General features: G+C 44.7%; 1 protein-coding gene across 2 annotated transcripts in view; it reads right to left on the bottom strand.

Annotated features, from left to right (window-relative positions):
- snx29 (sorting nexin 29) overlaps positions 1–27,956 on the bottom strand; it is a 130,818-nt gene that overhangs the window by 95,950 nt on the left and 6,912 nt on the right. For both annotated transcript variants that reach the window (XM_062414361.1, XM_062414362.1), the window contains exons 7-14: positions 27,221–27,481; positions 25,799–26,204; positions 24,626–24,738; positions 24,252–24,351; positions 24,010–24,092; positions 18,242–18,305; positions 17,491–17,619; positions 7,368–7,453 (exon numbers count right to left, since the gene is read on the bottom strand). In XM_062414361.1, coding sequence (XP_062270345.1) covers positions 7,368–7,453; positions 17,491–17,619; positions 18,242–18,305; positions 24,010–24,092; positions 24,252–24,351; positions 24,626–24,738; positions 25,799–26,204; positions 27,221–27,481 — 1,242 coding nt within the window. The remainder of the gene's footprint in view (positions 1–7,367; positions 7,454–17,490; positions 17,620–18,241; positions 18,306–24,009; positions 24,093–24,251; positions 24,352–24,625; positions 24,739–25,798; positions 26,205–27,220; positions 27,482–27,956) is intronic.

The raw sequence follows: 27,956 nt of genomic DNA, 5'->3' as shown, positions 1-27,956 counted from the left end.
CAATCCCTTAAGCCTGAGTAGTAGAGAACTGAACAGCACTATGGTTCTATGGCGGATAGGGAAAGTTTAACTATTTTAAACCGCCCCCAACTCGGACTGACTTCAAGTATCCCTACCTTTGACCTTTTAGTCCTTGTGTCTAAGTGCCAGACTGGTGCTCGTATATATATGCACGTATGTATGTATATACGAAAAGACAACCCTAAAATATAACGTCTCCAAAAACATTATTCCTCCAGGCCACTGGCGAGGCAGAATAAAAGCAAACCTTGTGAAAGGGTGTCATGATTAAATAAACACTGATTTAGTGGAAGAGAGTAAAAACACTGGGTTAGATTTCACTTTGATACATCAAAAACATATTTATTTATACTTCTAATGCGTGACCTTTCTTTAACAGCTAACAATGGAGACAACCAAGCTTGGGTTATTAAATATTGAAACAAAATGGCAATAACTCAAGCAAATGCCGAGGTTTGGCTGCCCGAGAGCCAAAAATATGCATCAGATGGGAGACTACACCCCGCTGGAGTGCTTTCCATCCTCAGCAGAGATTTTCCATATTTATCTCTGGGATAGGAGTCTGTGAAGAGGCTCAGCAGGATCTGGCATTCAGCGAGATGATTAAAATGTTCATTAACACTGATCGGTCCAGGTGATGAAATCTGTTAAACACCCCTGCAGGGCCCGCACGGAGGCGCCTGTGAGATATGACGCCCCCCGGGTGCATAAATCCACACACGCACACTACACTCAGAGGTTGGCCACCTGGACCCACCTGTGGCAAACAATACGCAATATCACCCTTTTTGTGCCAGGAAAAGAAAACAGCGGCTGTGGGATTAATTGTCACGTATCCGCACAAACAGACCACCCTGCGCTGAATAAATGAAAGTCGCCCACACCTCTGAGCTGGTAAACACGACCAATCTGTTGGATTAAGACCTGAGAGGCTAAACAAGGTGAGTGGTTGCCCAGCTTCTGCTGCTATCATCAGGGGCCACAGCGAAACGAGTGTGTGGGCACAATTAAGCTAAACTCACATAGAGAGTGACTCATCACTTGCTCTTTTACAGTCGGCCTACTGGGATGTAAATAACTTTTCAACATAAACCACTTACACACTAGTTACAACACTTTCTTACCCACCTACGGTCGCTAATGCACAGTTTAATTTAGGTCTCATACACACACAGCGTTTCATATTCTCACCCTAGGGGACATGAGACAATTACCACAACTACACTGTATGAACGTGCACAGTTTGGAACAGTTGCCCTGACAAAGCACAAACCTACACACATTTGTTTAATGATGAACAGCATGACCTGCTTTTCTCATATTAACCCCCAAAGACACTCGTCTACTCATTTGTTACCAATTAATGACAAACCCACCTTCATAATAACAAAACACACACACACACCAAACAAACATAACAGGTGAGCACCAGAAAACAATATATAACTACACACACCTCAAATTTCAGTAACATACAAACTTGCATATTCAGGCTTGAGGTCTATACACATACACAGACACAGTTGTGTCTCCTTTACCTCAGAGGACATTGCATTGATTTTCATAGATTTTCTGGAGTATTAGTCTAACCATAACCATATAGATACTACTTACCTAACCCTTTACTTAACTTAACCCTAACCTTAAAACATGTCTTGGCCCTAAAATGTAATAATTTACATTATGGGGACTCGATTTTTGTCCCCATTAGGAAGACAAGTCCCCATTGTGGGACTGTGTCCCCACAACCTGAGTAATACCTGGACCGCGCACACACACAGACACACACCAACACACAGCTGACACCTCACACTTGGATGCCTGACCTCCCTGAGGCCATACAAGGGGAAAGCGGAGCACGCAGAGGGACAATAAACGCAGATCTATGCATGTAATGAATAAGTTACACTCTCCTATTAGGGCAGGCAGCAGTGACAAATGCTTCTCATTCACTCATTACGGGCCACTGGGTGTCGGAGGAAGCAGCAGAGACCAAATCAGACCAGGGGAAGCTTATTGGGTTTTAAACGGCCATGTAATCCATTTCCTTATTGGAGATGAATAAGCTGCTGTCTGCGGTGAGTTTATTTATGGAGGAATTAAACACGTACGTGGTGACAGGCAGAAAGCAGAATGAATCAAAGCGCTGGGCTGCAACTGATCCTGGTGGGGGGAAGCGCAGGTGAGGGATTTAGACCAAGTGTATTTACCCGTGCAAGTATAAAGAATGAAAACTGGGGCCAAAGATTGAGGGAACAGAATAACAGAGACTACATACAAATAAATGCGTGTCATGGGCAGCCCGACGGGGAGCTCATAAAGTCAAAGTACAACAACAGGAGTTGGCAGAAAATGGAATAGGTGAAACCATAGACTTTATATAAAGATGGACTATGCCTCTCAACGTAGCCTTCTCGCGCATTTAGAGTAAACCTTTGGTGGAAGGAGGGAGGTCCCGTCAATACATGCACTCGACCAATCATGAGCTGTCAATCATGACATTTCACCTCGTCATGGCATCATATAACTGATTAAAACCAAACTCATCGGGAAAAAATGACACTGGAAAAAACATCAGTTTGGGGAGCTGTCATGTCGACCCATCTTTATAAACAGTCTGTGGTTGAAACAAACAAAGCAAATAATTAAACAATTCAGTCACTCTTTTTTTCCATTTTTTTCCATTTCAACAAAAACTGAGTTATTAATACACCGGAATAATGGAGTGTATAGATATAAATGAGAGGAAATGGAAATATCACAAAGCTCCTGACAAGACAATGAAAGAGAGGGAATTCCATCCGGGCAGACCAAATGCCCTCTGACCTGTAATCGATCTGTTCCGAGTATCCTCGATGTGCCCTGCCAGCACTTAACAGGTTAATAACTCTGATCCCTATCCATGCACTGGCAGGCCAATCTTTTTTTTTTCATATATAGCACTGCAGGCCAATTTCAGCCGACCGCATGCAGCAATCAGCCATCTGAGAGAGATGAGGTGAAACCCTGCTTCCTCAGGTTCGGTGACCGTCCCCCCGGGGAATCAATCCCCCCCGGGTGAAGCAGTCAGTCACACACCTGCCGCTCGACTGGCCAGCCATTAAAACCACCTCCTGGGAGGATGAGAGGCCGAGCCACATCATCGCCCGAGAGACAAAGAGCCTCCTCTGAGGATGCAACAAATGTTTTTTCATCCAGTCCACGCCCTTATTACAAACCCTGACCTTCTATCGATGCAGCAGTGGACTGCAGACAACAGCACTTTGTCCCGATGTCCTTGAACATGTCTGTCTCTCACACTCTCCTCACTCGTGTGAATAGATTCCTGACACGTTCTTATTTCGCAGTGACCTGCTACATCCAGCATGTTGTTCAATAACGCTTGGAGCACACATTTGCTACAGCTATCAAAAATAATAGCAGCGGGGAATAAAGAAATCACAATATGTCAGTCCGAGGGGCAAATATGGAGCGAATACGCTTTTTCTGGAGAGTGGGCGCACGTCAAGATGCTAAAGGTGTGTGGGATTTTACATAAAATACAAATATTATCCTCCACCAAGGCCCAACAGTCCACTTTATCTCTATCCACACTGCACATCATCAAACACACTCAAAGATCAATGAATTATTCCCTCTGAAAACAGTATAAATGTTAATAACGACCCCCTTGCAAGGTTAAAGAAGGCAAAGAAGGTTCCTGGATTGGCCCCCTGAACGAAATCGGAAATTTGAAGGATTTTTTCCTGAACAATACCACAGCCTCTGCACCAAGTGTTGTGGAAATCCGTTCAGTAGTTTTTGCACAATCTGTCAGACAAACAAAGAAGACAGTCATGAAAACATAGCCTCCTCGGCGGAGCTAACAAAGGCCAGGTGACAGCTCGTGTTCGCCCCCTGTCCCAGGTGCTTGGAGAACCCCAAAACAAGAACGCACCTGAAGCCTAACACCTCAAATAGACGGGCATCAAATCTAAAGGGGACGGCTGGATGAACAGTTTTTTCATTGTCAACACCTGTCGTTGTGTTTCCGTTGTGTGGCTTTCGTTTCCCTGTTGTGGCTTTTTGCAGTCGTGTTTTCTGTTAATGCCTTCGTGTGTGACGTCCCAAACAGAGAACGATTGCAGAGAAACGGGCTAAAGCGATGGAGTAGGGGTCTAACAAAACCTGCACATCGATGTCAGAGTGCACTATGGAGACATGATTTCCTGCAGACCGCTTGCTGGCATCAGTACAAACAGAAAAAGCCAGAGAAAAGGGGAAACTTTCATAGTTACAGTAATTAAAAAAATGAAAGTAGTGTAGGATCCATCGAGGCCACATGTGCAGTCTTCTTACGTATGGACAGATCTTCAAGGAACATCCAGACTCATGGGAACTGTGTTTCCCATGTATCTCTCTCTCTCTCTCCCTAGGTGTCTCTTCATGTGGCTCTGCCTTACAGTACACATGACTGCTTGTGTCTCACGACAACCCCTCTACGGGATCCACTAATGGCTTCTCTTAATGACGAACCCACGTACAAACCGGTGCACAAACGTACAAACAGCTAGCACCTAAACATTCATCTCACTTTGACGTTACACCCGTTGGAGCTATGCTAATGTCACATGTAAAGTATATGTACTTCCTGTCTTCTACTATGGCCAACTTATGCAGATATTCAAATTGGATTCAAGCGTGGAACATGAACGATGATACACGTTCCTATAGAAATCGCAGAGCAAACATGCCATTCTCTCATTTGCAAGTATAAGTAGAAAGGGGGAAATCCCCGAAACAAACGCAGATGGAAGGCATCTCGCGGGAAAAACTGCAATTATCGCTGAAACACAGGGAAAGGAGAAGCTTCTCTCGGGGCACGTCAGCGGGGCTGGCGGAGTCTGAGGAGCGCTGGAGAGATCCGGTCTGCAGCGCTGTCATTAGACTTGAGAGCTTTCCGAGACGGCAGCGCACTGATCACGGGGAAGCACGCTGACAGCACATGAAACTCCATACTAGTCTCTTTCTTCCCCCGTGATTTTTTTCTCTTTTTTTTTTTGCTCCCTCTAAACTGCTCCCTCATCATTCCTCCTCCTCTGCTCCTCTACACTCACACATCTCCAACCAGCCCACTGTTGGGATTCGACATCAAAGTGTGATGGAACGAGGCACATCATTAGCAGAAGACAGAGGCGAGGGGGGATGAAATCATTTAGACGCCGCCGTGGAGAGGGAATTACTACGCCTGTCGGGATGAGGCGAACGGGGACGGGAGGAGAGGGAATGACAAGAGGAAAGAAGGAGGGGTGAGAGAGGAGAGGGAATGTGTACAAATGAAGAAAAAATGAAATGTCAACATCGGCGAGAGAGAGCTAATGAGCAGTGGTGGTGAGGAGAAAAAAAAACGACAAAAAAAACAAGATCTAGCCACACATTCAAGAAATGACGCACTGGAACACGTTCGTCAAGACCACGGAGGTGAGCTGGGGGGATGGCCATTTCCTGATAATACATGGTAGGTGTCTCCGTGAGCGAGGGAATCGGCGCGTCTCACTGCAATCATCTCCCATCCTCGGTGATCCTCCCCGCCGTGCACTCCGGTGTCAGCGGGCCAGGCGGCCGAGTTCGACAGGCTGAACACGGTAATTGCCAGGTATCAGAGAGGAGAATGTTTTAAACATGACGCCGCCGCGGACCCAAGTTGCACACGTCGGCTGCTTGGATAACAAGTGTGTGTGTGTATGGGGGGGGGGCTCTCGGCTACACGATGCACCTTCTACATAGAAGATATCATGAAAGGTTTCCCGGGCACTGGGTGATCCAGGTTCTGTGTCTTCAAGCAAAGCACGGACGAACTGAGGAGTGGACGTGAGTGAATTTACATTATAAAAGGAGATTTTAGCATCGTGCCGCTTAGATCTTTGCGGATTTGGCAATATCCATAACATCAAAACTAACACAGCCCCCTCTGAGGTAAGGGTAGAGATGTGGGAACAAAGCAACAAACAGGAGCCGTCACAGCAGCTTTCAGGTTTTAAACAAGAGACGGCCAAAATGATAAACCTAATTATCTGTCGTAAACACTCATCCCAGCAGAGTTGGGCGATATGGCTACGAGTGGCACTTGTTTTGTTAATGAATAGAGAATACCATCCCTCAACTTTTAACCCACACTTTTTCCCCATAAACGACCAGGAATCTCATCCAAATGGAGCTGTTATTCATCAGGGGCAGATAATGGATGGATGTACAATAAAAGTGGCTCCTTTTCAGGCGTTTAATGAAGGAATGACGTCAATGATAACTATTCCTTTATCATTAATTTGTCCTTACCACTGTGGGATGAGGGCATCGTGACAAATGGTATGGGGAGGCTTCAACCGAAATATGGGATCACTGGTTCGTCGGAATAAACAGAGTTCACCTCCAAAGACACTCATGATCCGACCTTTCTGTCAAATAACTCCCAACACAGACAAATCCACGCTCCACCAGTTACATTTGTCTGCCACTTGCATCCTGCATCAGGGAACCTTGTGGTAGTGTTGCTGCCATGTTTGTATAACAAAGATAAAAGACGGCATTTTGACACGCACCTTGTTATACCTAGGAACCTAACATCAAATTAGAGATCGCAATCGACCAAAGCCGTGCTTCTCTTTAAAAACAAAGAGTGGGCTTGATAAAAAAAAAGGCTTGTAACTTAGCTGCAAAATAGAGCTGGTTGTTCTGATGGTCCGTTTAAAAAACCCTGAAGCACTGTTAACCTGATATTACAAAGTTCTACGTGTCCCTTTATCTCCAAGTCTCGCAAAAAACATAACAGAAAAGCCTCTCACAAACACATCAAGCCTTGGGGCCGTCACAGATAACAGCCCTCCCTTTCTATCGCCCCGAAATGCAATTAGCCATTATGTGGGCCTCCATAATCTGCCATGTTCATTTTATTTGCCTCTGATACAGCAGGGGGGGTGGGGGGGTGGGGCTTATCTCGCCGGTCTGTAAACAGAGCACCGCTCGGGTCCCCCGGCAACAGGAAAAGCCAAAGTCAAAGTTATCGAGCCTGGCCGAAAACTAAAAGAAGAGGATAAGCCAGAGTGAGAGAGACGGAGGGGGGAGAGAGATAGGCTCACTCAGTTTGTCGGCGCTTCACAGCATTAAGAGAGCGAGGTTAGTCATCGGAGCCCCGGGAGAAATGACCTGATCTGGGATCCGGGGGGCAAACTGATGACCTTCTTTTTTTTCTGTGTGTGCCTCTATAAGCATTTCTGTTTGTGAGCCAAATAGACGGACTGGGACACAGATATGCAATCTAATCTTAGGTCATAATGGTTTGTGGGTGTGTGTGTGTGCGTGTGGTTTACCGTCGTTGCCCTGGTTCCCCTCTCTCTTCAGCATCTGCACCGCCCCCACATACTTCTTCAACTGGACCTTCAGGACCTCATTCTCCCTGCACAAATAGACAAACAGATGCACACACACACACACAGAGCTTATGACCAGGGACGAATAAAAATGAAGAGGCTATAACTACAGTACACTGTATGCAAGCAATTTAGCTTTGTATAATGTCAACTACCACGACACAGAGCAGATCAGATCTGTTTATTTACACAAAGTAATCACCTGCTGACTGTGGCGGTCACAATAAAGACACAAGCAGGAGAAATATGACGTTTCTGTCCAATGATTCTGACGAGCCATTAGCAGGATGCATGTTTACTCTGCTTCATGACACTAGAGCAATGGAAATCAAATTAAGCTTGTAATCTTGAACTTTTATACCTGGGAACGTAAACGGTGGTGCATTTAAAAACCCTGTTGTGAGATGCAAGCGCTGCAACTACGGCAGCTGAGAAGGCCCTAAAGGCGAGGAGGCGATAAATGAGGTGTTAGAAAACTTTGACTTTTAATGTCTTCAGCTGATGCAAACACCAAACAGCAGCGGCCACATTAGGAGAGAACTTTGGCTGTTCCATTTCAAAAACTCTTTTGAATGTGTCCGGCAAATGTGTCCTTCAATCCCTGAGAAACGAAGGCTCCAACAGGTGGTTCCTTCTGGGCGCAACCTTTCCCAGGATTCACTGCGCTTGGGTGACAAACTGATATTTTCCAAATAGGTTATGGCGCAGGCAAGCAATTATAGATATATATATATATATATATATATTAGCTGCAAAAAGAGATCATTTGCTCTTTGCATGTGAATTCAAGCAGTTAGCAAAGAGGTAGCAGGCAGCCTGGGTAGTATATTAAACTGGAATCCTGGTTCTCTGAAGATTCACGTCTCCTCAAACCTACGCAGAGAAGGAAATAAACCACGGATCGAAGTGGTTCGCAGAGGTGAATCACGCGTCTTTTAATTCTCACTAACACTCTGTGGACCTACACATCAAGCAAGTAGGTTGGTTGAGTCAGGTTCAAAATGAGGACCAAAAGGGATTCGGCCGAGGAGTAAAGGTCGACACACACGTAGGAAAGACAAATATCAAGCCATCGTCTCACAGTGATGCCCCCTGCATGTTCTCCCTCATGCAGCCCAGAAGACAAATGTTGGGTTATAAATTAAATGTGCAGGGAAAAGATCAGCACAGCCAACTTCTCCTGTACTCTATATCATTTATAAAATCTTATTCGAAACCCACTCAGTCCAGACTGAGGTATCCCCACTCTACTCCACATATCAAAAAGGGCATCACTGACCTTTCAGTAGGATTTGACAAATGCAAAAGGTAGGTAGATAAAGACATTAAAAAGTCTCAGTCAAGTCAAGTGGATTTGTTAATATACAGAATCCTAAAAATCAAGTTAACAATATGAACACATGGGATGGTGGGAAGCTGTAATAAGGTGCAGTGTCAACAACACATCCATAAACTGCATCTGCAGCACAACACTTACATAAGAATCAGCCGCTGGGAGGAATATGATGTATTCACGCAATCCAAGAATGTTCTACATAACTTTAAAAGAGGCTACAACATGAACTCTGACATCTTTTTGGCAAGCGAGACCGAAAATGGATTTCAGTTGTCGGTATCTCAGAGACAGGCATTTTAAATACATGTGTTAATGTGAATCCAAATGTATCAGGACAAGAGTCTGGGTAGAAGGTTGTGGGGTCAAAGATACAGTCCAGCAATGCTATAATTATAGTGTGTGTGTGCGTATGTGTGTGTGTGTATGTGTGTGTGTGTGTGTGTGTGTGTGTGTGTGTGTGTGTGTGTGTGTGTGTGTGTGTGTGTGTGTGTGTGTGTGTGTGTGTGTGTGTGTGTGTGAAGATGCAGAAACAAAAGGACACACAGATAAAGAAGCACAGAGAGAGAAAGAGGCCGTCTCTTTACAAGCCGGAGCCGTTTAAACATCATCGACTTTGGGGAGGAAATCAATCAGAGTTGGAGTGTGGCTTTATGCCCTCGGCAGTTAAATTTAACAGCCTTTGTCTTGCTCCGCCGCCGCACCGCCAAGCCCTTCATTCGCAATGGGTGGATATTGTTTGTTTTTTTCTGGTGCCCCGCTTATCAGGCCCTCGTTCCCCATCCACAGAAGCGACAAGCTCTCCGAGGAGCCGTCCCCGCCGTTGTTATCGGAGCCACCCGCAGCCTCGACGCCGTCCCGGCCTGATCAAATTATAGCTAATATGTGCCTCTTGCTCCAAGTGTGTGTGTGTGTTTGTGGAGGAGCTTGGGAAGATGCACAGATACCCAAAACAATCTCATTTTACTGGGAGAGAATGTTTTGTTACAGCACTCACAGAGAAAGTGTGAGTGAACTGGCCTTGATTCTTGAAGCTGCAGGTTAACATGTTCCTTTTGAAAAATGTGGAGCTTCTGCTTATTAATACTTAAATCATTTCACTTCTGTTCAGTCTCCAAATGTGAAGAAAACTGGAGGAATAATTGGTGTCGGCCACGTAGAAAACGCCGACAACAAGATCCGAGCTATTTTCCAGAGTTTAATCTGAGAGCTTATTTTTTCATCTTTAAAAAGATAACATATTTTTACAGACATAATTAAAGAAGCACTGAACAACACAGCTCAAATGATGATGTCTAATGCAAAAGGGTTAACTCATAAAAAGCCATTACTTTCATCTCTATAATGCTTTAAAGCCTATTTTGGCTTAGTTTTTGGTTTTGTGTTGATAAATACACACAAATCTGGATTACTCACATAAATGGGCTTCAAATTAAAGGTACCTTAATGGCCTGGAGGTTCAAAGAGGGTTTGCATGTTTTCAGGAGGCCAATCTCGAGATACGAGAAAACAAAAATGACGACCCTGTAATACAACGTGTAAAGCAAATACAACATAAGTCCTCTCAGGGGAAATTTGAGGCTGTCAGCTGATATAGGAGCTGTCAGCGTGACAATGTAAATAAGCAAAGTGTGCTTTTAAACAACGTTGGTAAATCTCCATGACCATAAATGTTCTTCCCCTTCTACTGCTCCATGCTTCTGTTTATGAAGGATCATAAATCCATTTAGAGCCCAAAGGAATTGGCTGTTACGATTGATGCGTGTCATTCCACCCTCTCGGTTTGATGCGTTCATAGCGGGCTGCAGCTAATGGGTTTCGGAGCAGCTAGTGATTTGTAAGTGAATTGATCAATTCATGGTGTGAGTTGATAAAATGTCAGTAGAGTGAAGAAAGCCCCACAGTCTAAAAGCCCCGACTTGATGGGGTTGTGACAAATATTTGCATGATACCAGCTTAAACGTAGCATTCCAACAATTCTACATTACAATCATTTTCTTCAATGGCTCGAGCAAGTCCATCATTACAAATTCAGTTCAGTGGACGAGCCATATTCAGACTCACTTTTCTTCAAACCCAAAGCTGTATCAAGAAAGTGGTTTCCGTCTCTCTGTAGATGATTTTAAATCGATAACAGTCCATTAAGATGTTTGATGCTTTGTTTTTCCTGTGAATGTTGGAACGCAGTTTAGCCTCTTGTGGAACTTTAGGGGCAGTAATGTTTTAAATGAGCATGCCGGAGGTGAAGAAAGGTAAATTGACTGCATTCATTTATTGCTTTTCTTCATCAACCACTCAAAGCACAAACTACATTCACACCCACAAACAGTATATACTACGATAATACATCTTTTGCTCCTAAATTAGAGGGGAGATGATAAAATCAGAAAGGAGAAGGAAGGAAAAGAAAGAAGAAGGAAAAAGAAGTAAGAAACAGGAAGAATGAGGAAGCAGAAGAAGAAGAAGATATATCAAAGAAGGAGGAGGAAGAAGGGGGTAGAAGAAGTAAGATGAAGAAAGAAGAGGAAAGAAGGAGGAAGGAGGGAGAGGAAGGAAGGAAAAAAGAAGAGGGAAGAAGAACAAAGAAGAGAAAAACAGAAAGAAGAAGAATGGAGGAGGAGAGGATGAGGACGGAGGAAGAAGAAGGAAGAAGATGAAAGAAGAGGGAAGAAGAAGGAAGGTGGCACAAGAAGAAAGAAGAATAGGGAAGAAGAAGGAAGAAGGCCTGCATGGTAGTGCAGTGGTTAGCACCATCACCTCCCAGGGCCTAGTTCTGGGTTGGAATGGACGGACGCCGCCTTAGAGAAAACTATTTTGGTCTCATCGTCTGCCATGTGAGAGACAACAAGAAGAAAGACAAAAAGAAGATTGAGAAGAGTTTGTGTGCTTGTGTGTTCGTGTATGTGTGTGTGCGAGTAAGAGTTAAAGAAACTGAAAGTGGAAATTGGTGAAAGAAACTGTGCGTTTGAGATGTAAAGAAATTGTAAATATTTTGTGTGACAGAGGAAAAGTCAGAGACAACTGGGAAGTTTGCATGTGTGCTTTGTATAAAGCCAATACTGCGAGAGATTATTAGAGCGAGAGGGAGTCGGGAAGATCTTATCTTCTCTGACAAATAAGCAAAAACAGTATCTCAGGAGGAGAGCTTCCACTTTAACTACACGGAGTAATTACATATGTTGACTCTAAGCCCTGGGGTGATTTTTCTCTCTTGTATCCTTTGACCGCTTCCTGTATTACCCTCGCGTTTGGAAGTCATCTTAATGTGCAATGAACACAACTAAAGTGGTTGTTCTTCAGGTGCACTCCGGTTCGGTTTGGAAGTGGTAAATGAGAGGTACAAAGACGCCCGCAGAGACAGACAGCTCAGGAGCCGGATAAAGCTCCTGAGTTTAATTTACTGCTCACCCTCTCAGAAAAAAAACAACACTTCAGGCATACACACACTTGTGTCACACTTCCCAAGGCCCACAGACAAAGCTGTATAAACTCACAACAAAACAAGGCTAGGCTAGGGTGCAGGGCCGGGTTGTTAAAACTTCCACATTGACGGGAAAAGTCCCCCCCCCACCCCCCCCCCCCCAGGGTAGAGTAACATAAATTACTTCCCATAGAAGTAAACTAGGCAAACTTCACAGCCGCTCTCTCTGCCACTTCTTAGATCAGCAGCACCACACTGCCTGGAGGAGAGACGGCCGCTCTGCCAGCAAAGAAAAAGGCATCTGCTCCCATTTCTTTTGTGTGCGTGCGTGTGTGTGTGTCTGTGTGTGCGTGTGCCTGTCCAATCGCCCCCTCCCCTGTGACGAGGTATCACTTCCTGGCCCGAGCCCACTTGACTGGCTGCCTCCCCGTCTTCCTGCTGCGAGAGGCCTGCTTTCTGCTCTGCCAACTGACGTCAGAAAAAGGGGGACAAGAAGTGGTGGTAGAGAAAGAGAGAGTTCAGTGTGTGTGTGTGCGTGTGCGTGTGCGTGTGTGTGTGTGTGTGTATCCTTGAGGGAGTGAAGACGTTCAGCGCGAGGCCACTTTGGTTTTTGGACATCTATAACCGAAGCCACTGTTTTCGAATGACTCTGTCTGTTGTCATTAGCAGTAACCAGCGACAAAATAAAAAGGGCAGTGTGATGAGACACGAAGATAAAATATCATGCCAGATATATTTCAGACACATTTTTCATGAAAACAAAGTGATGCTATTGCCTCAACAATCTCAAAACTGTGTGAATTAATATTGTTCTTCATTTGTTTTTATATTTAAAACTGTGTCATGGTTCTCTCCATATTTTCTAGAAAAGAATCTCCTTCTTGCATAACTTTGTTCTCGTGCTATCGCCACTTACTTTAAGTCGGTGAAATACCAAATACTAAGACAGGAAGAGAGCAGGCACCCAAACAGCCACTGCTTGTGTACTAATAAATAGTACTAATAAATGATTTAACCCCGGACAGATTTCCCACGCTGCAGCTTCAGCTCTTCTCCTCACGCTGCCTCCTGTGGCCACGTGAAACATGCTTCAGGAGCTGCGCTTTAAAGAAAGAACAGCACCTTCATTAAGCAGGAGTCCAGCGGATCCCGAGAGACGCTGTGTTGTGTGGTGCAATCATATGGACAAACAAGTGGTTGTGTGAACGACAACATTCGGACTGAAGCTCGTTGACAGCGTCGGGTGAAGTGGGGAATTAAGTTTGCGAACAGATAAAAGGAGAATTAAATTCGAGTGGGCGTGTTGATGGCGTTTCGACCACACAACAAACTGACTCAGGACAAAACAAAAAGCTAAATCACTCAGGGTGAAAAAGAGGTGCCACACATATTGGGTTGAATTTTTCTATGGGTCCAAATTAAAGGATTGACCCCCCCTCTTTCAACATTTTGAGAATTGGGCCTTGTTTGATTTGTGTCACCAATTTCCCCGAGAATAATTCAAGGCACTTCAATTTAAGGGGAGTGTTGGGCCTCGGCGGATGTTATGCTCTCTTCCGAGTGCTTTTCCGATCGCAGGACTCTTGCAGTACCCTGCATTGCTTTAAGCTAAACGCACCCACCTACTGTAAATACACTCAGTACCAGAATACGTGAGGATGCTGTGCGTCAGTGTGTGAGTAAGGGTTTCACATTTTCCGGATATATTTGGACGAATGAGTGAGTGAGGGTCCTGCTGTACATCTGAGTTTTGTGTGGGTGGGGAAACTCAGTGAGTGAGCAGAGGCTGGTTTTTTTGCCCACTCCCCTCTGCCGGAATCGACGTCAGCCGAAATCTATCTATGGCCACTCGCTCATCCTCAGCCACCCCCGTATACAGATGGGCTCAAGACGCACACACGCATGTCCAAACATACGCACACAATACGCACACATATGCCATTTAATTTTGGGTTGGGGCACCGCTCTGCTATAAAATCAGTATTATTCGGAGAAGCCTAGATAAAACCATCTGATGCTGAAGATAAGCAGTTAGCCCGAACCTCCGTGTCAAGGGGAGAGCACGTCATACAGTCTGTGTCAAGCCGCATCTCAATTATCTTGACGGCAGGGAAGCACTCGAGTTAGTCGCCGGTCAACGAGGAAGTGTTCAGACGTTACTCCTCGGTGTCAGATTGGATGTCAGGCTTCCTGGCGCCCCGGCTCGCCCTTTTAGCGCGAGCGAGTCACAAAAGGGAATTGTGGGATACATAGCAACCGTTGCCAGTAGCCCGCTTTCACTGAATGATTCTGACAGCTTCCAGCCCTCATTCAGTGGCTAGCTGCTCCTTCGCTGGTATTTATAGCAGCTATTGATCGAGGACAGATTTGGCTGAGAGGGAGAAGCAGCACTTGAGATTCAGCGGCGGCCTATAGAATCGGCTTTGTGCGTGCGTGTGCGGAAGGAGCGCACTGTACGTCGGGGAGGACGGAGGTCAATGTGAGGCCATCACCTGTTCCTGGCACACGCCCGATAAGTGCCGAACAGGAAAACCATCAGCTCCTGCACTGTCCTCTCCAGACTACAAGCCCATCCGCTGCAGCCGTCCCTACACACTTAACTTTGAGTGTGTCAATCAATCCCGGCTGGTGGCTCGACTGTAGGGGGCTACGATCGGAGCGCAGACTCGCCGGGACTGCTGGAGGATGACTAATCCGCTATTTAAAGGCCTCACGGCTCAACTGAAGGCTTCTGGCATTCAGGCAATCAATTGTTGGAGCCGAGATGACGCAAGTGATTTTCAGGGAAACCGCAGGTGATCGCTTAGTCGGACAAAAGTGTTCAGTGGACTATGGGCAGAAAGCTATGGACATGGGACTGGAAGGTCTCTGGTTCGATTCCTCGAAGTGACGATAAAAAACATACCTGGATGGACAACACCTGGATCTGTGCCAAAGTCCAAAGAGCACTCTCCCTACCCCCACTGTCTAAGTGCCCCTGAGCAAGGCACCTTACTCCCCAAACATCTGCTCCCCGGGCGCCGTGCATGGCTGCCCATGGCTCTGTGTGTTCTGCGATGTTCACCAGATGGGTCAAAAGCAGACGACAAATTTCCCTCATCTGCTTGTAGTGTGTCTGTGCATGTGTTTGGGATTAATAATGTATCTTATCTTATCTAGGGGATGGAGAGGTAACGCAGGGAAACAGTCGTTTGTCGTTCATCCGCGAATGTTTTTAATCGTGAGCGACTGAACTAGTCGTGGCGACCTCAACATCGATACTTGCACAAATACACGTGCTTCTTCCTGTGTGGGGTGCAGCAGTAATTGCTGTGATTATGTGTTAAAAAAGTGATGCGGCCGCTGGAGATACAGTGCGAGGCACAGCCCAGCACAGTCAGCAGCAACCAAAGCAGCTTTAATCACGGGAGTGAAGGCCCTCTGGGTTATTACGGCTTCTACACACTGTTTACTGATGCTGCGCCGACTTAAAAGTTCCCCGTTTAAATTTATTGATGCGCACGACAAATAACAAGGAGCGAAAACAAAAGTTCACCGACTGTTCCATCTTCTTTGAGCACGGACATTCGGAAGATATACTACACAACTAGATGTGTTGTTTAGGCTCTACACTTAATGATGACTGATCTTTGCAGAAATACATTAATGCTGGTTATATATCACAACTATTACCAAATGTAACAAAATCTAAATTTATGTGTTGAACATGGCTCATTGCATCTTCTTATTGAAGGTGGGTGGCCCCTAGACAAAATAGATGACATTTAGACTTTAGCAAGCTCATTGGTATTAGTCGTGTGTGTGTGCAGAGAGAGAGAGAGAGAGATGTTGGGGGGGTTTAGATAGGCGTGTCCCAATTCCACCTCCCAGCACTTTATTCATAAGCCTTTATTTTAATGAGAGGTGAGGTGTAGTTACACTCTATGTTGTCCAATACAGGTGTACTGAATCCTTTTTTTTTTAATTCTCTAATGATAGTAGCAACACCAGTTTGTTTCCAGGTCAAAAAGGTCTGAGGTTGATTTCAAATGGTTGGAAGACCATGTAGTAAAATCTGCATTATGTGAAATGCGGACTCCCCGACAGCATCATATTTCTGTGGAGGATTGACAGGTTAATGGTCAGTACCAAGGACCAAACCATTACACTGTCAAATTTTCTTGCTTTAGAATATTTCCTCCCACTAGCACCACCATGCCACTTCTCAGCTCAGTATGGTGGAAACCTGGAAGATGTGTTTGCTGGACATTAGGTGTCGTCCTCTACCTCGTCACCAGAGGCTTCTGATGGATTTTGTTTCTCAAAGGAGACACAAGTTTCATGGAGACATTTCAATTTACTGCTTGTAGACTTCCTGTCAATTTTGCTAATTCTCAGTTGAGCTTAATGACAAGAGAAAGTTAAAGACATACAAAAGACGTACAGAAATACACACTTCACAAGGAGACCTTTGGATTGTAGAAGCTTTGTTTTGTGTGTCCAATATTTAAATACTTGGGTTTAGCTCCTGACTCTGTGTGTTGATTCTACAGCAGCTGTGAAGGACTATCTCAGGAGGTAGATGCCATGGGTTCAAATACACGTTTAATATTTCAAAATACACCCGAGGTTAAAATCTCGGCCTTTGCCCATAAAATAAGTTAATTAACTAAAAGCTTATTGCGTAACGCAACTAAATTGTAAAATACGCCAAACATTTCTAGCAGCAGCTGCATTTTAAAATCCATTGTGTGCTCCGCCTCTTTTATACAGCAGGGTATTGATACACATCCCTGTGGATAGGGCAACAGCTCAGACACACTGGCACCTCGAAGCCTGTAGCACACCGTTTGGAGCAAACATGTCGTTGAGCTTTAGCAAAACGGTACCAAACCAGCTGCTCTGTGTGCATTACGCAGAGGTGGGCCATTGTGATGTCGTCCTGAAACGGCTCGTCGAAAAGTTTGCAGGAAAAGGAACTTTTTAACTTTGGAGATCTATGACATACTCAAGAAACACCAATATAGCAAACTAGAAGTAAGAAAAACTGCTTATTTCTCATTTAATTTACCTGCTGACAACTCTCACATTTAACCATTTTGTAGATATAATGTCAGAAAATAGTAGAAATTGTCAAACACTGGCTAAATTAGTGTCGATGTGAAGCTCTGCTTTGTTACAGGTCTGAACTGACTGACAGCAGGGGTGTTTAAAAAGTCCTAGCCGGTGCAGCAGTCAATACAAGCTAATCTCCCACACTGCAAACAGAAAGGACTGTGTTACCATTCATCCCTGCTGCTGCTGCTGCTGCTGCTGCTGCTTCTGCTTACCTGGCCAGGGCCTGGACCTTGGCTGTGTGCCTCTCCTCCAGCTCTGCCAGCTTCCTGTTCAGCATGTCTGTTTCCTGCCTCAGGCCAGCCGAGTGCTCCATCTCCCCGTCCAGCAGACAGCGAAGAGACCTGTCGTACACACGACGCAGGTCACACGCGTGTAACACGTCTGCATGTTCAATGATACAGCTTTCCATGTCTATCTGTCTGTCTGGTTTTTAACATAGGCAATAGATTAGATAAACATTATTCAGCTTCCTTCACTAACTGGAGTCACATTCAGATCTGTAAAAGAAACACTCATCTGTGTCACTGTTAATTTAAGGCCACAACTACAATTTATCAAATAAATCAAAACACGGCTTGGCAGTGAATCACAAAGATGTGAAAACTCTGAGTTTTCTGTTCATTTCAGCAGAATTGTATTGGACCACGTTCTGTCTTCTCCTCGGTGATCCATTTTAGCAGCTGTTGCATGGGTATGAATCACAGTCTGCTTATTTACGAAAAACAAACAAAAAGCACCACTGAACTGTTTTCTGCCTCAAGTCAGCACAAAAACCGCCTCTCGTCTGAGGATGAGGAGAAAACAAGCTGACACAATTTATATTGAAAGATCACCCGATAACTTCTTCCAAGCTGAGTGTGTGTGTGTGTGTGTGTGTGTGTGTGTGTGTGTGTGTGTGGGTGTGTGTGTGTGTGTTTTAAGGGCTTGCAAGCAGCAGATAAGCGAGGACATATCCCAACGTACGTGTTTTGCTCCTCCAGCTCGTCCTTCCTGTTCATCATGGCCACAATGGCCTGACGCAGCTCCACTGCAGAGAATAGAGAGTGAAACTTCAGCACTAACTCAAACACATAAAACACAAAACAGAAATAAGTATGACCTTTAGTTTGGAAAGTTCAGAAACCTATCCCACTTTCGCTCTTCCTGGATTATTGCTGTACTGGAGATCCATCCCTAAAATACAGTTTTTCCACGAGAAGTATCAACTTTTAGACATTTTGGTTTTTGAGTTTAATACACATTGACAGACAGTGTGTAAAGTTACCTGCGGCAAGGAGGTTATGTTTTTATCTGAGGTTATTTTGAGCAAGATAATGCAAAACCTCCTTGATGGATTTCCACAAGGCTTGTGGAGGGATGTTGCTTGGGTCAGGGAAGAAATATTTAGCGAACTGATATCTATAAGTGTACAACATTTGGTTCGGTTTGACGGGGAACGTTAGCGGGGCCGTGGCTGAGGGGTAGAGTGGTCGTCCTCAAACCAGAAGGTTGGCAGTTCAATCCTCAGTCTTCCCCATCTGCATGCCGAAGTGTCCTTGGGCAAGATACTAAACCCCTAAATAAGGGTTGCACTAATTGTAGGTCGATTTGGATAAAAGCTTCTGCCATATTGGGTGGGCCTTAGTGGAGGCGTGTGCTCAACTGAGTTCCCTTCTAGTCTGCTATGAATTCTATAAAATAGCAGGTACCGGCAACTTCAGTGGAAGTTCCCAATATCTATATCAGCCTGAGAAGCATCAGTCAGTTGAACTGTATCAAACAGTCGAGCAGCAGTCAGCAACTGGCTGATGTTTCTCTCCTCTGTGAGATGACTCATCTGCTTCATTATGCTTGTAGGTGCACAGGAAAGGTTTCCGAGCTCCTAACACGACGGTTACCAGTAATTTCCCAAAATAACAACCATGAGCAAAAGGAGTTAATCCTGCACTTTGCATTCCCCCATTCACACACACGCACGGAGAGACCACAACCCTCTTCCCATCACTAATGTAGGGTGTCAATGTAGCCACAGACACAAGTAGGTCTCCTCCAGCCCCGAGCTAAATGCCTGGTTTGGGGGGAAGGGGGGGGGAGTGTGATGAAGAGCGCAACGGAGAAAGTCTATTATCACGGCGGCTCCAATCTCCACATCAGCGGGCCAGAAATAAATGTGACCTTTACTCCGACCACGCGTTCACAGTGGGAGCCGCGGACGAGCCATTAGGGACTTCGGTCGAGCCATCCCCCCTCTGTCCTCACAAGGGGACGTGGACTAATTACAACACACGTGTGCGCTTTTAAATGCAGGTTACTGTGTGTGCATGTGTGTGTTTGACCACCGGAAACCACCGGATGAAAATCACGGCAGGAGAGCTTACGCTGCTCACTCTTCCTTCTTCTCAGCTAACCTACTTTATCTTGGGTTTAATGCACCAGTGCAGTGCTGGCTTGGAATGGGCTGTTTGCTTGCTCTGTGGTGATGTTGGTAGCAGGTCTCTGTCTGAAACTGTAAATGTGACCTGTAGTTAACTAAAGATTGTGTGGAGAACACTGAAGCTGCACCACCGCTGCTGCACAAAGAGCAGAATCCCAACCTGGAGAATCGCTTATGTTGATGTTTTTGTTGTTGTGAATGTGTTGTTGTTGTGATCAATGCCGCGACTACAGAGTGCTGATTGCCTGTTTATTCAAGTTTTTATCAATATTGAACATATCATGTGTCCGACAATTTGACCTGTGTGGATAACCCTGCAGGTTACAGCAGAGATGGACCAAGCAGGGCAGTACTCATAATACTATATATGTCCTGCCCAATGTGTATATATGGTAAAATTGTTTCCACCCAATAAACTGAATGGTAAACTGGCCGATGAATAATAATAAAAAAAACTGTTATGCTATGAGGACAAGCTAAAAAGCACAAGATCCAGGACCATCTTGTACACCGGGCGTATTAGAAGCCACTCATTCACCCAGGGACAAACAGTCATGTGCATAGATTAAAATATTCACGTTGTTGTTTCTAGAAAGACTTTAAGTGATATTCAGATGTTTTTTTGGCCTCTAGAAACAAGAAAGTGAGTCGAGGACAGTGAGTAAATGAGAACCAGTAAGTAGATTACTAGTGCACGAGTTGTGTCAATGCTTCTAGATGTATTTTTTAATAATCATTGCTTTTCAGACCAGAAATCTTAATTGATTCATTCCGGAACATAAAGGCCAACACATCACCATGTGTTTCATGTGGTGCGTTCAGAATATAGAGAGAGAGAGAGATACAGTAACTTGGTTGCTGCAGGGAGAGCAGGTGACATGGAGGTGAGTGAGACAAGGAATTGTAACCAAATAAGGACATCATACCAGTTTAATCCAAATATACAGACTTGGCCTACGTGTATTTGTACGAGCGCTGTGAAGGGATTAAAATATTTAATCAAGATTAATCGCATGATTCATATCGGTTCTAAATGTACCTAAAGGGGTGTTTGCTGTCTTATGTCTTAAGTCTAATGTTTTCATGCTAATTTAAAGATAGTTGTGAATATTTCATATAATTTGATATACCAGGATGAATATATCAGGTTATATAAAATACACATAAACATGTTTGTATTACCAAGCACACATTAGACTTACAATACAGTATGAATTAATTAACATGGTTTTAAATAACAAAATACATAAAATCTCATCTCGTGTGTTAATTTGTTGTGAGATTTTGAATGTTCACTTCATGACTATGCCCTCGGGACAAAGCCACAGGTTGAGAGGACATTATGAAATTAAAAAAAACTTTCCATTACCTCAAATAAAATAGTTGTTTTCTCGGGGTTTGATCATTGTTGGAAACATTTGGGATAGAGTAAGTACACAAGTCAACAAAATATATAACATAGTTTTTAGACATTTTAATGAAAATTGTTGCATATAATGTGTTTAAGCCTCAGCCAGGAACTGAGAAATTCTTAGAAAAGCAGGGCATCATCAATTTGTGACATCACATGCTTTCCAAGAACTTGTCTTCAAGCCACTTTCCGCCTACTGGCTTTATCTTCTCCCTCTTCTTGTGGTTCGCTACGTTTCCCATGAACAACTTTGAGACGGGCTGTTATTGTTGCTTCGGGTTATGCGGGTGGGCGGGGAGCGAGCAGAGGCAATGGGACTGTGGATATCGAGAGCAAGGGAGCGAGATTCTTCAGGCCGAGAAATAGTCACGGTCTCATCTCTTCAATTGCCAAAATCTGTTTTGGCTGCGTCGCATTTTGGTTTACAGAGCCGACAGTGGGCAGAGGAAGTGGCCTCCATGCCTCCGTCAGGATGGATTTCTCCCAATATGATCGTTGGACGTCAGCGATTCTGGAGAAAAGAGCTTGTTGTTCTCTGATTTTTAAATGTCCGACACGAAAACCACATGTTCCAGGGTTTCAGACAGGATTAGTCTTTTACAGAAAACTGTTACCAGGAAAAGGGAACCGCCTCCTCTGCGGGCAGGGTTGACCACAAAGGCCGACCCGAAATGAGACGGTCTGGTCTACAGAGGATTTCAGCCACTGGTGTCACCGCCTGATCCCACCCTTACTGCTGTATCTCTGCAACAGAGCTGAAGCTGCACACGCCTCGAAACTTCTAATGCCCCTTTCTTAGTATAGCAGCCTTTGAAATGGGAAAGCCTAGTGAATCTTAAAATGCAGCCTCTGAAGACGGCAGCCCCTCAATTGAGACACAACTTTTGTGTCTTCTTTTATTGTGCAGCCCTTTGGTCGACTGCTGTGTGCTATATGAATAAAATTTGACTTGACTATGGATAAATGTATGGATAAATCTGCTGCCTTAAGATATAGTCAGATCTATGTTAGACACTTTAGTAGAATAAGGACCCGAACTTGTATGACATCCTGTAGTCGTTTGTACGTGAAGGGCACAATCTGATAAACATCAGATCCCATTTATGACCGCATGATGCAGAAAACCAGGGTAATTGAAAGGGTCCAGCGGCAAGGAACTATGAACTGTTTTATATCTTACTAAGGCCTCATGGAGCCGCCTCTGCACAAGTCATTTGTAGATCACTCGCTCTTTCCGTGGCCCCATGACCACCTCATACCGAGAGCTAATAGATTGGACGACAGCTCAATCCCAGTACTCACAGGCAGCTGCGCGCACACACGCACACACGCACACACACACACACACACACACACACACACACACACACACACACACACACACACACACACACACACACACACACACACACACACACACACACACACACACACACACACACACACACACACACACACACACACACACACACACACACACACACACACACACACACACCTCATGAAATGCTCATGATGCATATTTATTTAAATCTCAATTTCTTTCTTTTTTTGTGACATCTCACAGCTGATCTGCAGGAATTCACACAATCTTAAGTTTCTCACGAGCCAAATCCTCTGAGAGCAGCAGACACACACACACACAGCTCATGAAATGCTCATGATGCATATTTATTTAAAATCTCAATTTCTTTCTTTTTTTGTGACATCTCACAGCTGATCTGCAGGAATTCACACAATCTTAAGTTTCTCACGAGCCAAATCCTCTGAGAGCAGCAGATGAGTGTGTAATTACGCACAGTGACATGTGCATACACTGGAGCAACAGTGCCATCTGGTGGATTGTTTGCTATGAAGGAAGAATTGCAGTACAGGCACGGGGCTTCACTCTTTGTAATTAGATCACGTTTAACTGCACTGAAAAACAACAGGTTTTGAAAACACTCATCAGCAGGTCTGATTTAATTTGCCGCAGCGACAGCTGGGGTGAAATTTACTGACGAAAACATGTTGGGGAACTTTCCAATGATTCATTACCGACACAACCTTCTCATGAACGTCCTTTGTCATCTGATAACACCTGAGCAGGAAGTGTTGATTCAGCTTTTGTGTTTTTTTTAACTGTCAAAACTAATGTGAATCACGTGCATTCTTAATTCGATGTAAATTAATCCGATCAGCAGCCGGTGATTGAGGGGTCACAGAATCGAACTCGATTTCCAACAGGTTAAATATCTAGACGGGTCGGTGACAACAACCAATCAGACTGCAGGAGGGGGTGAAGGCACATGTAGTGGTGAGGTGGATTCACATCTCTGCAAATGAGGGAAATCGAGCAATAACCATGCATGTGAGAGACAACAACAACAACAGAGAATGCCTGTTGAGTGGTGGTCGGGATCTGTTCTCAGCTTGGAGCCGCTCTCGATTCTTTACAACTTTAATTTCCATTGAAGCGTTTAACCTCCTCCAGCCTGATGTGTCATCTGGTGAGCAGGAGGATCAGGCAGACACCTCATGCCTTTTCGCGAGTGTTTTTTCTAGTGTAGTTTGGACACCGAACTAGTCTAGTGTTTATCCTGGTGAAAGGTTGTTTAGTGTGTGACCCCCCCCGCTCCCAGTCAGACGTGCAGCCTGTCTTTACAACAACCCAAAGACTCCCGATCAGAGGACAGCAAGTTCAAGAAGTTACAGTGGTGGTAATGAATCCTTTAGGATGGGACAAAACAAGTCCTGTTGAGAAGTGATGTAATTGCTGCAAGTGAAGCCATGCGGGAAAGACACTCACTTGTCTCACGTGTGCAATAATCCATGATGATTCATTCCACAGAACAGGTTTTGAGAACAACCCGAAAAAGAAGAGCAAGAGAGAGAGAGGGAGGAGATGGGAAAAGTCCAAACACTCACCGACTGTCATGGACTCTGGCAGACCAGGTGTCTGCAGGACGCTGGAGATGGGAGCGGACGGCGCCGGTGGACTCGACTCCATGCTGCAACACACGAAAACAGAAATCAGGTACTTTTGAATCTCTTTGAATTATGTTGCAATTGACTATTGTCCACAAAAACACAATTTTTAATCCAATTGAGAAAATGTTTGACCCTGCATCCGCACAAATAACTCCTGTGACAATGCATCATTGCCTTACTTGAACGTCAGCTCGGACCTGCTGCTGCTCTCACAGTTTCCCACCGGCCCCGTCGAGTCAGACTGAGCAGGAAATGCTGCCGTGTCCTCCACAGAGCTCACTGAGACAGAATGGAAGTGAAAGTGAAATCACAGAGTCAGAGAGAAAGCCCCTACAATTTACACGGTAGGCAACTGATCCTCAACGCAGAGTTAAAACAAAGGAATATAACAGAATATTAAATGGTCAAAAGAGAGGATAATGAGGATCGGTGCAGCATTGTGGAATTAAGGCACAGAAGATGATAGGTGGTATCTGCTTCGGTCTTTTTGTCTGTGCAGGCCTCTCTATAAGCTCTGTGGCTGTTGTTCTGGGGGGGGGGGGGCAGTTCATACCTGGCTGACGGTCTGCAGGGTTGAGAGGGATGAGGATGTCGGAGCTGCTGTGGTTTGTCATCGCCTGTAGAGGGCTCCACGTGGACACACTGGGCAGACTCCCGACCACCAACCTGCACAATGACAAGTTTAATCCGGGTCAGTTTGGTTGTAGTCAGCTTTGAACACTTTGGAGTCAAGCCTCAACTGCACAACATGTTATTATACAACCATATTATCTATTTTCTAGGGTAATGCAGTCGGGCACTCAGGGAGACGTTAACAGGAAGTATAATGTTATAATGGACTCAATTAGTTGGGCTGGGGGCTGCGCCTTGTTTTTTTAATATCTACTTACATTAAACCAATGCTGAATCCCTTTCAACTTTCACTGGCTTACATTGATATTTAATAAAACTTAAAAACAAGATTATTATCATGCTCCATTTATTATCTCCAAGAGAGCAAGAAGGATTTTTTTCCACTTTCCCTAACTTTGCGAGATAAGGCGTTTTTCAAAGGAATAGAAAAGGGAAATCATTTCTGGATCGTGATGAAAAAAATAAAGCACATTTAAGGAACTGATATTTATGAGTGAGTGAATCATTTTTAAGCAGACCGCTGGGCCTTGGCAGAGACATGCGCTTTCCTGAGTTATTTATTTATTAAATATAAGCAGATTTGTAGAAGTTTATTGAAATTGACAAACGGTTTAAGCCGCAGTGAATGTAAACGCATGTGAATAATTTCTGCGCACTAGGATTTAGCTGAGTTACGACTCAGAGAAGAAGTTAATACCATCAAACAAATGTTCCTGTTGTTTTTGGAACGCAGGCACACGCTTGTCACTTCGACTTTGCAGACACTTTACTCTTTCAGTGGAAGCAAACATCACAATCTGGTTATTAACTGTCTTGTGTTATGAATAAATGTTGTGATGAGAGTGAAAAATATTTGTATAGATTTATAGATATCGATGTTACACACTACTTTTTTATAATGTTGGAATCTAATGAACAGACACCTTGATTTTTCTCAGAGAAACAGGCTCTCATATATTATTAATCAACTGTAGGAGACTTTAATTAGCAAATAAAACAAGATAAAAAGGATATGAGCACTTGTGTATTCCAGGTTGATTTCTACAAACTATTTATTTGTATACTTTTTATAACTTGACGTTTGCTGACTCACTGATCAGAGCTGATCCTCTCCTCCTCCTGAGGTTGTGCTCTTGGTTTGTACATCTCCTCTTCTTCCTCCTCCTCCTCCTCGTTGTCGATGCTCTTGCTGTCGGGCAGTGGGGGGGTTGTTGCAGGAGGCGTACGAGACGAATGCGGGGACCCAACCCAGCTGACTATGCCCGGCTCCTCCAGGCCGTTCTGTGCCGGCGACTGGGAGTAGGCCGGCTCCAGTGGGTCTATCCCTTCCTCCAAGCTGCTCTGAGCCGGAGCGGTGAGACTCTTCCTTATCGGGCCCGTTTTCAGGGAGTCCTCCTCCCCCTCCTCCTCGTCCTCCGCCCCACCATCCAGATCATCATCAAAAGAAATGATGTTGGTGATCTTCTTTTTCCTGCGGCGCTCCTTCCTCAGCCCTGAATCTGGGCAGGATAAGGATGAGAATAGAGTGAACAAAACCTTTAATCTCAAGCCTCAATTAAGAAGAAACTTAAATGGATTCAACACTTTTCTGTCTAGACGGGCTCCGTCCAAATGTTCACACAAAGTTCAGTAACGATGACATCAGCATCTTAACTTTATTTCACTTACTCGACTTAAAAAGCTTTTCTCGCTTACTGTCTGCGGGTCGGCCCGCTTCCTTTTCAGCGCCTCGCTTTGCATTAGTGAGTCTTCCACCGCGGAATAATCTCAATGGTAAAAGAGGTGGTGCACCAATTTAGAATTTAATTTGCATTCAATCCACTGGAAGGTTTTAGCACCGCACAGTTAAAAGTTAAAAGCTTGTCCATCTCGCCGAGCAGAGCACATGGAGTTGAAAACGGGCGGGTATAGTTTTCCCCTGACAGGAAGGACCGGGGCGGCTCTGGCTAAATGAGGTCAAATAAGGAGGCCGACGTTCTGGAAGTGTATTCATTTCATGGGGGATTTCAACTCCGCTGCTGCAGCTCCGCGCTGCACTTGCCTGGTGATGTTGCCCGCTCGATTCTACAAGTGCATTTATTACACATGCTCGAACTGAAACGGGTTGTTTTTGTGCCTTACGCTGCTTCTTACAGAAAAAAATTACAGCATTCGACATGTGGCTCACCTCTGTCACAATTCATTGGTCAACCAGAGACCAGAGATACATGACATATAACTCACTGCATTCCAGGGGTAGAACAAAAAATTGGTAACAAGTTTAATTTCTTAAGAATGATTTTACCTGTGACTTGAATGATACAGCCAAAACTGTCCATAACTTGTCGATATCAATTATAATCGCGCTATTATTTATTTTAAGCTAAGAGTGTTTTAAATTTCTTTATGAGTAGGCAATACATTATTAAAGCATTATGCTATAGAATCTATAGTATATATGAAAATGATATTGCATTCATCATTAAAACAGAGCAGTCTTAACAAAAACCAAGACATATCAACTGCCTTTTCCTACCAGCAGAGGTGCTGCGTGGAAGAACAGGGAGCGGGTCCGAGGCTCCCTCCCCTCGGGGCGTGAATCCGGGCACCGCGGCCGTGGCTGTGCCGATCTCACGCAGGAGGCTGCTCACCCCCTGAGTGGACTCCTTCAACAGGCTGCCGATGCCCTGCGTGGACTCCTTGAGGAGGTGGGACACCGACGGGCCTGCGCCTCGCGTCAACCCGCCGTTCAGGTCGGTGTTGTCGATGTTGATGGCAAACAGGATGGAGTTCAGGCCTGAGCGCAGCAGAGAGAGAGAGAGAGGGATTGAGGCGAAAAACCTAATTCAGTCGAGATCAGACCGGTTAAATCATATGAAGCTTTTGAACTTTAACTTCAAAGTGCCTGGTTAGCAGTTCTGTCCGTGCACAGAGAACTGTGGCAACGCAAGATGAACGATCCCACTGTGTATGAGAGGAGAGGAGACAATCTGGCAGGAGATCAGTGGTGATATTTTTGAGTTTGTGCCTCATAAGTTGTGCTCGTCAATAGCTCTGCAGTAAGAGAACATCCATTAACATTAATAAGGTTTGGGCAGCAGCTCTCAGGGAGCCCAGCCATGCTAAACCATTAAAGTGCAAAGTCAGTGAGTTTCCTGCTTTTACAGCAGCTCTGTTTGTGTGAAGCCTGGTCACATTTCAACGAGAGTGAAAGTGAGGCAGTGAGGCCCATTACACATCAGGATCAAATTTCGGTCTTCACAAATTTCACA

The sequence above is a fragment of the Platichthys flesus genome, chromosome 20 (assembly GCF_949316205.1).
Source record: "Platichthys flesus chromosome 20, fPlaFle2.1, whole genome shotgun sequence".
Classification (NCBI taxonomy): domain Eukaryota; kingdom Metazoa; phylum Chordata; class Actinopteri; order Pleuronectiformes; family Pleuronectidae; genus Platichthys; species Platichthys flesus.
The sequence above is the reverse complement of the archived record's forward strand: the minus strand, read 5'-3'. Positions and strand labels throughout refer to the sequence as shown.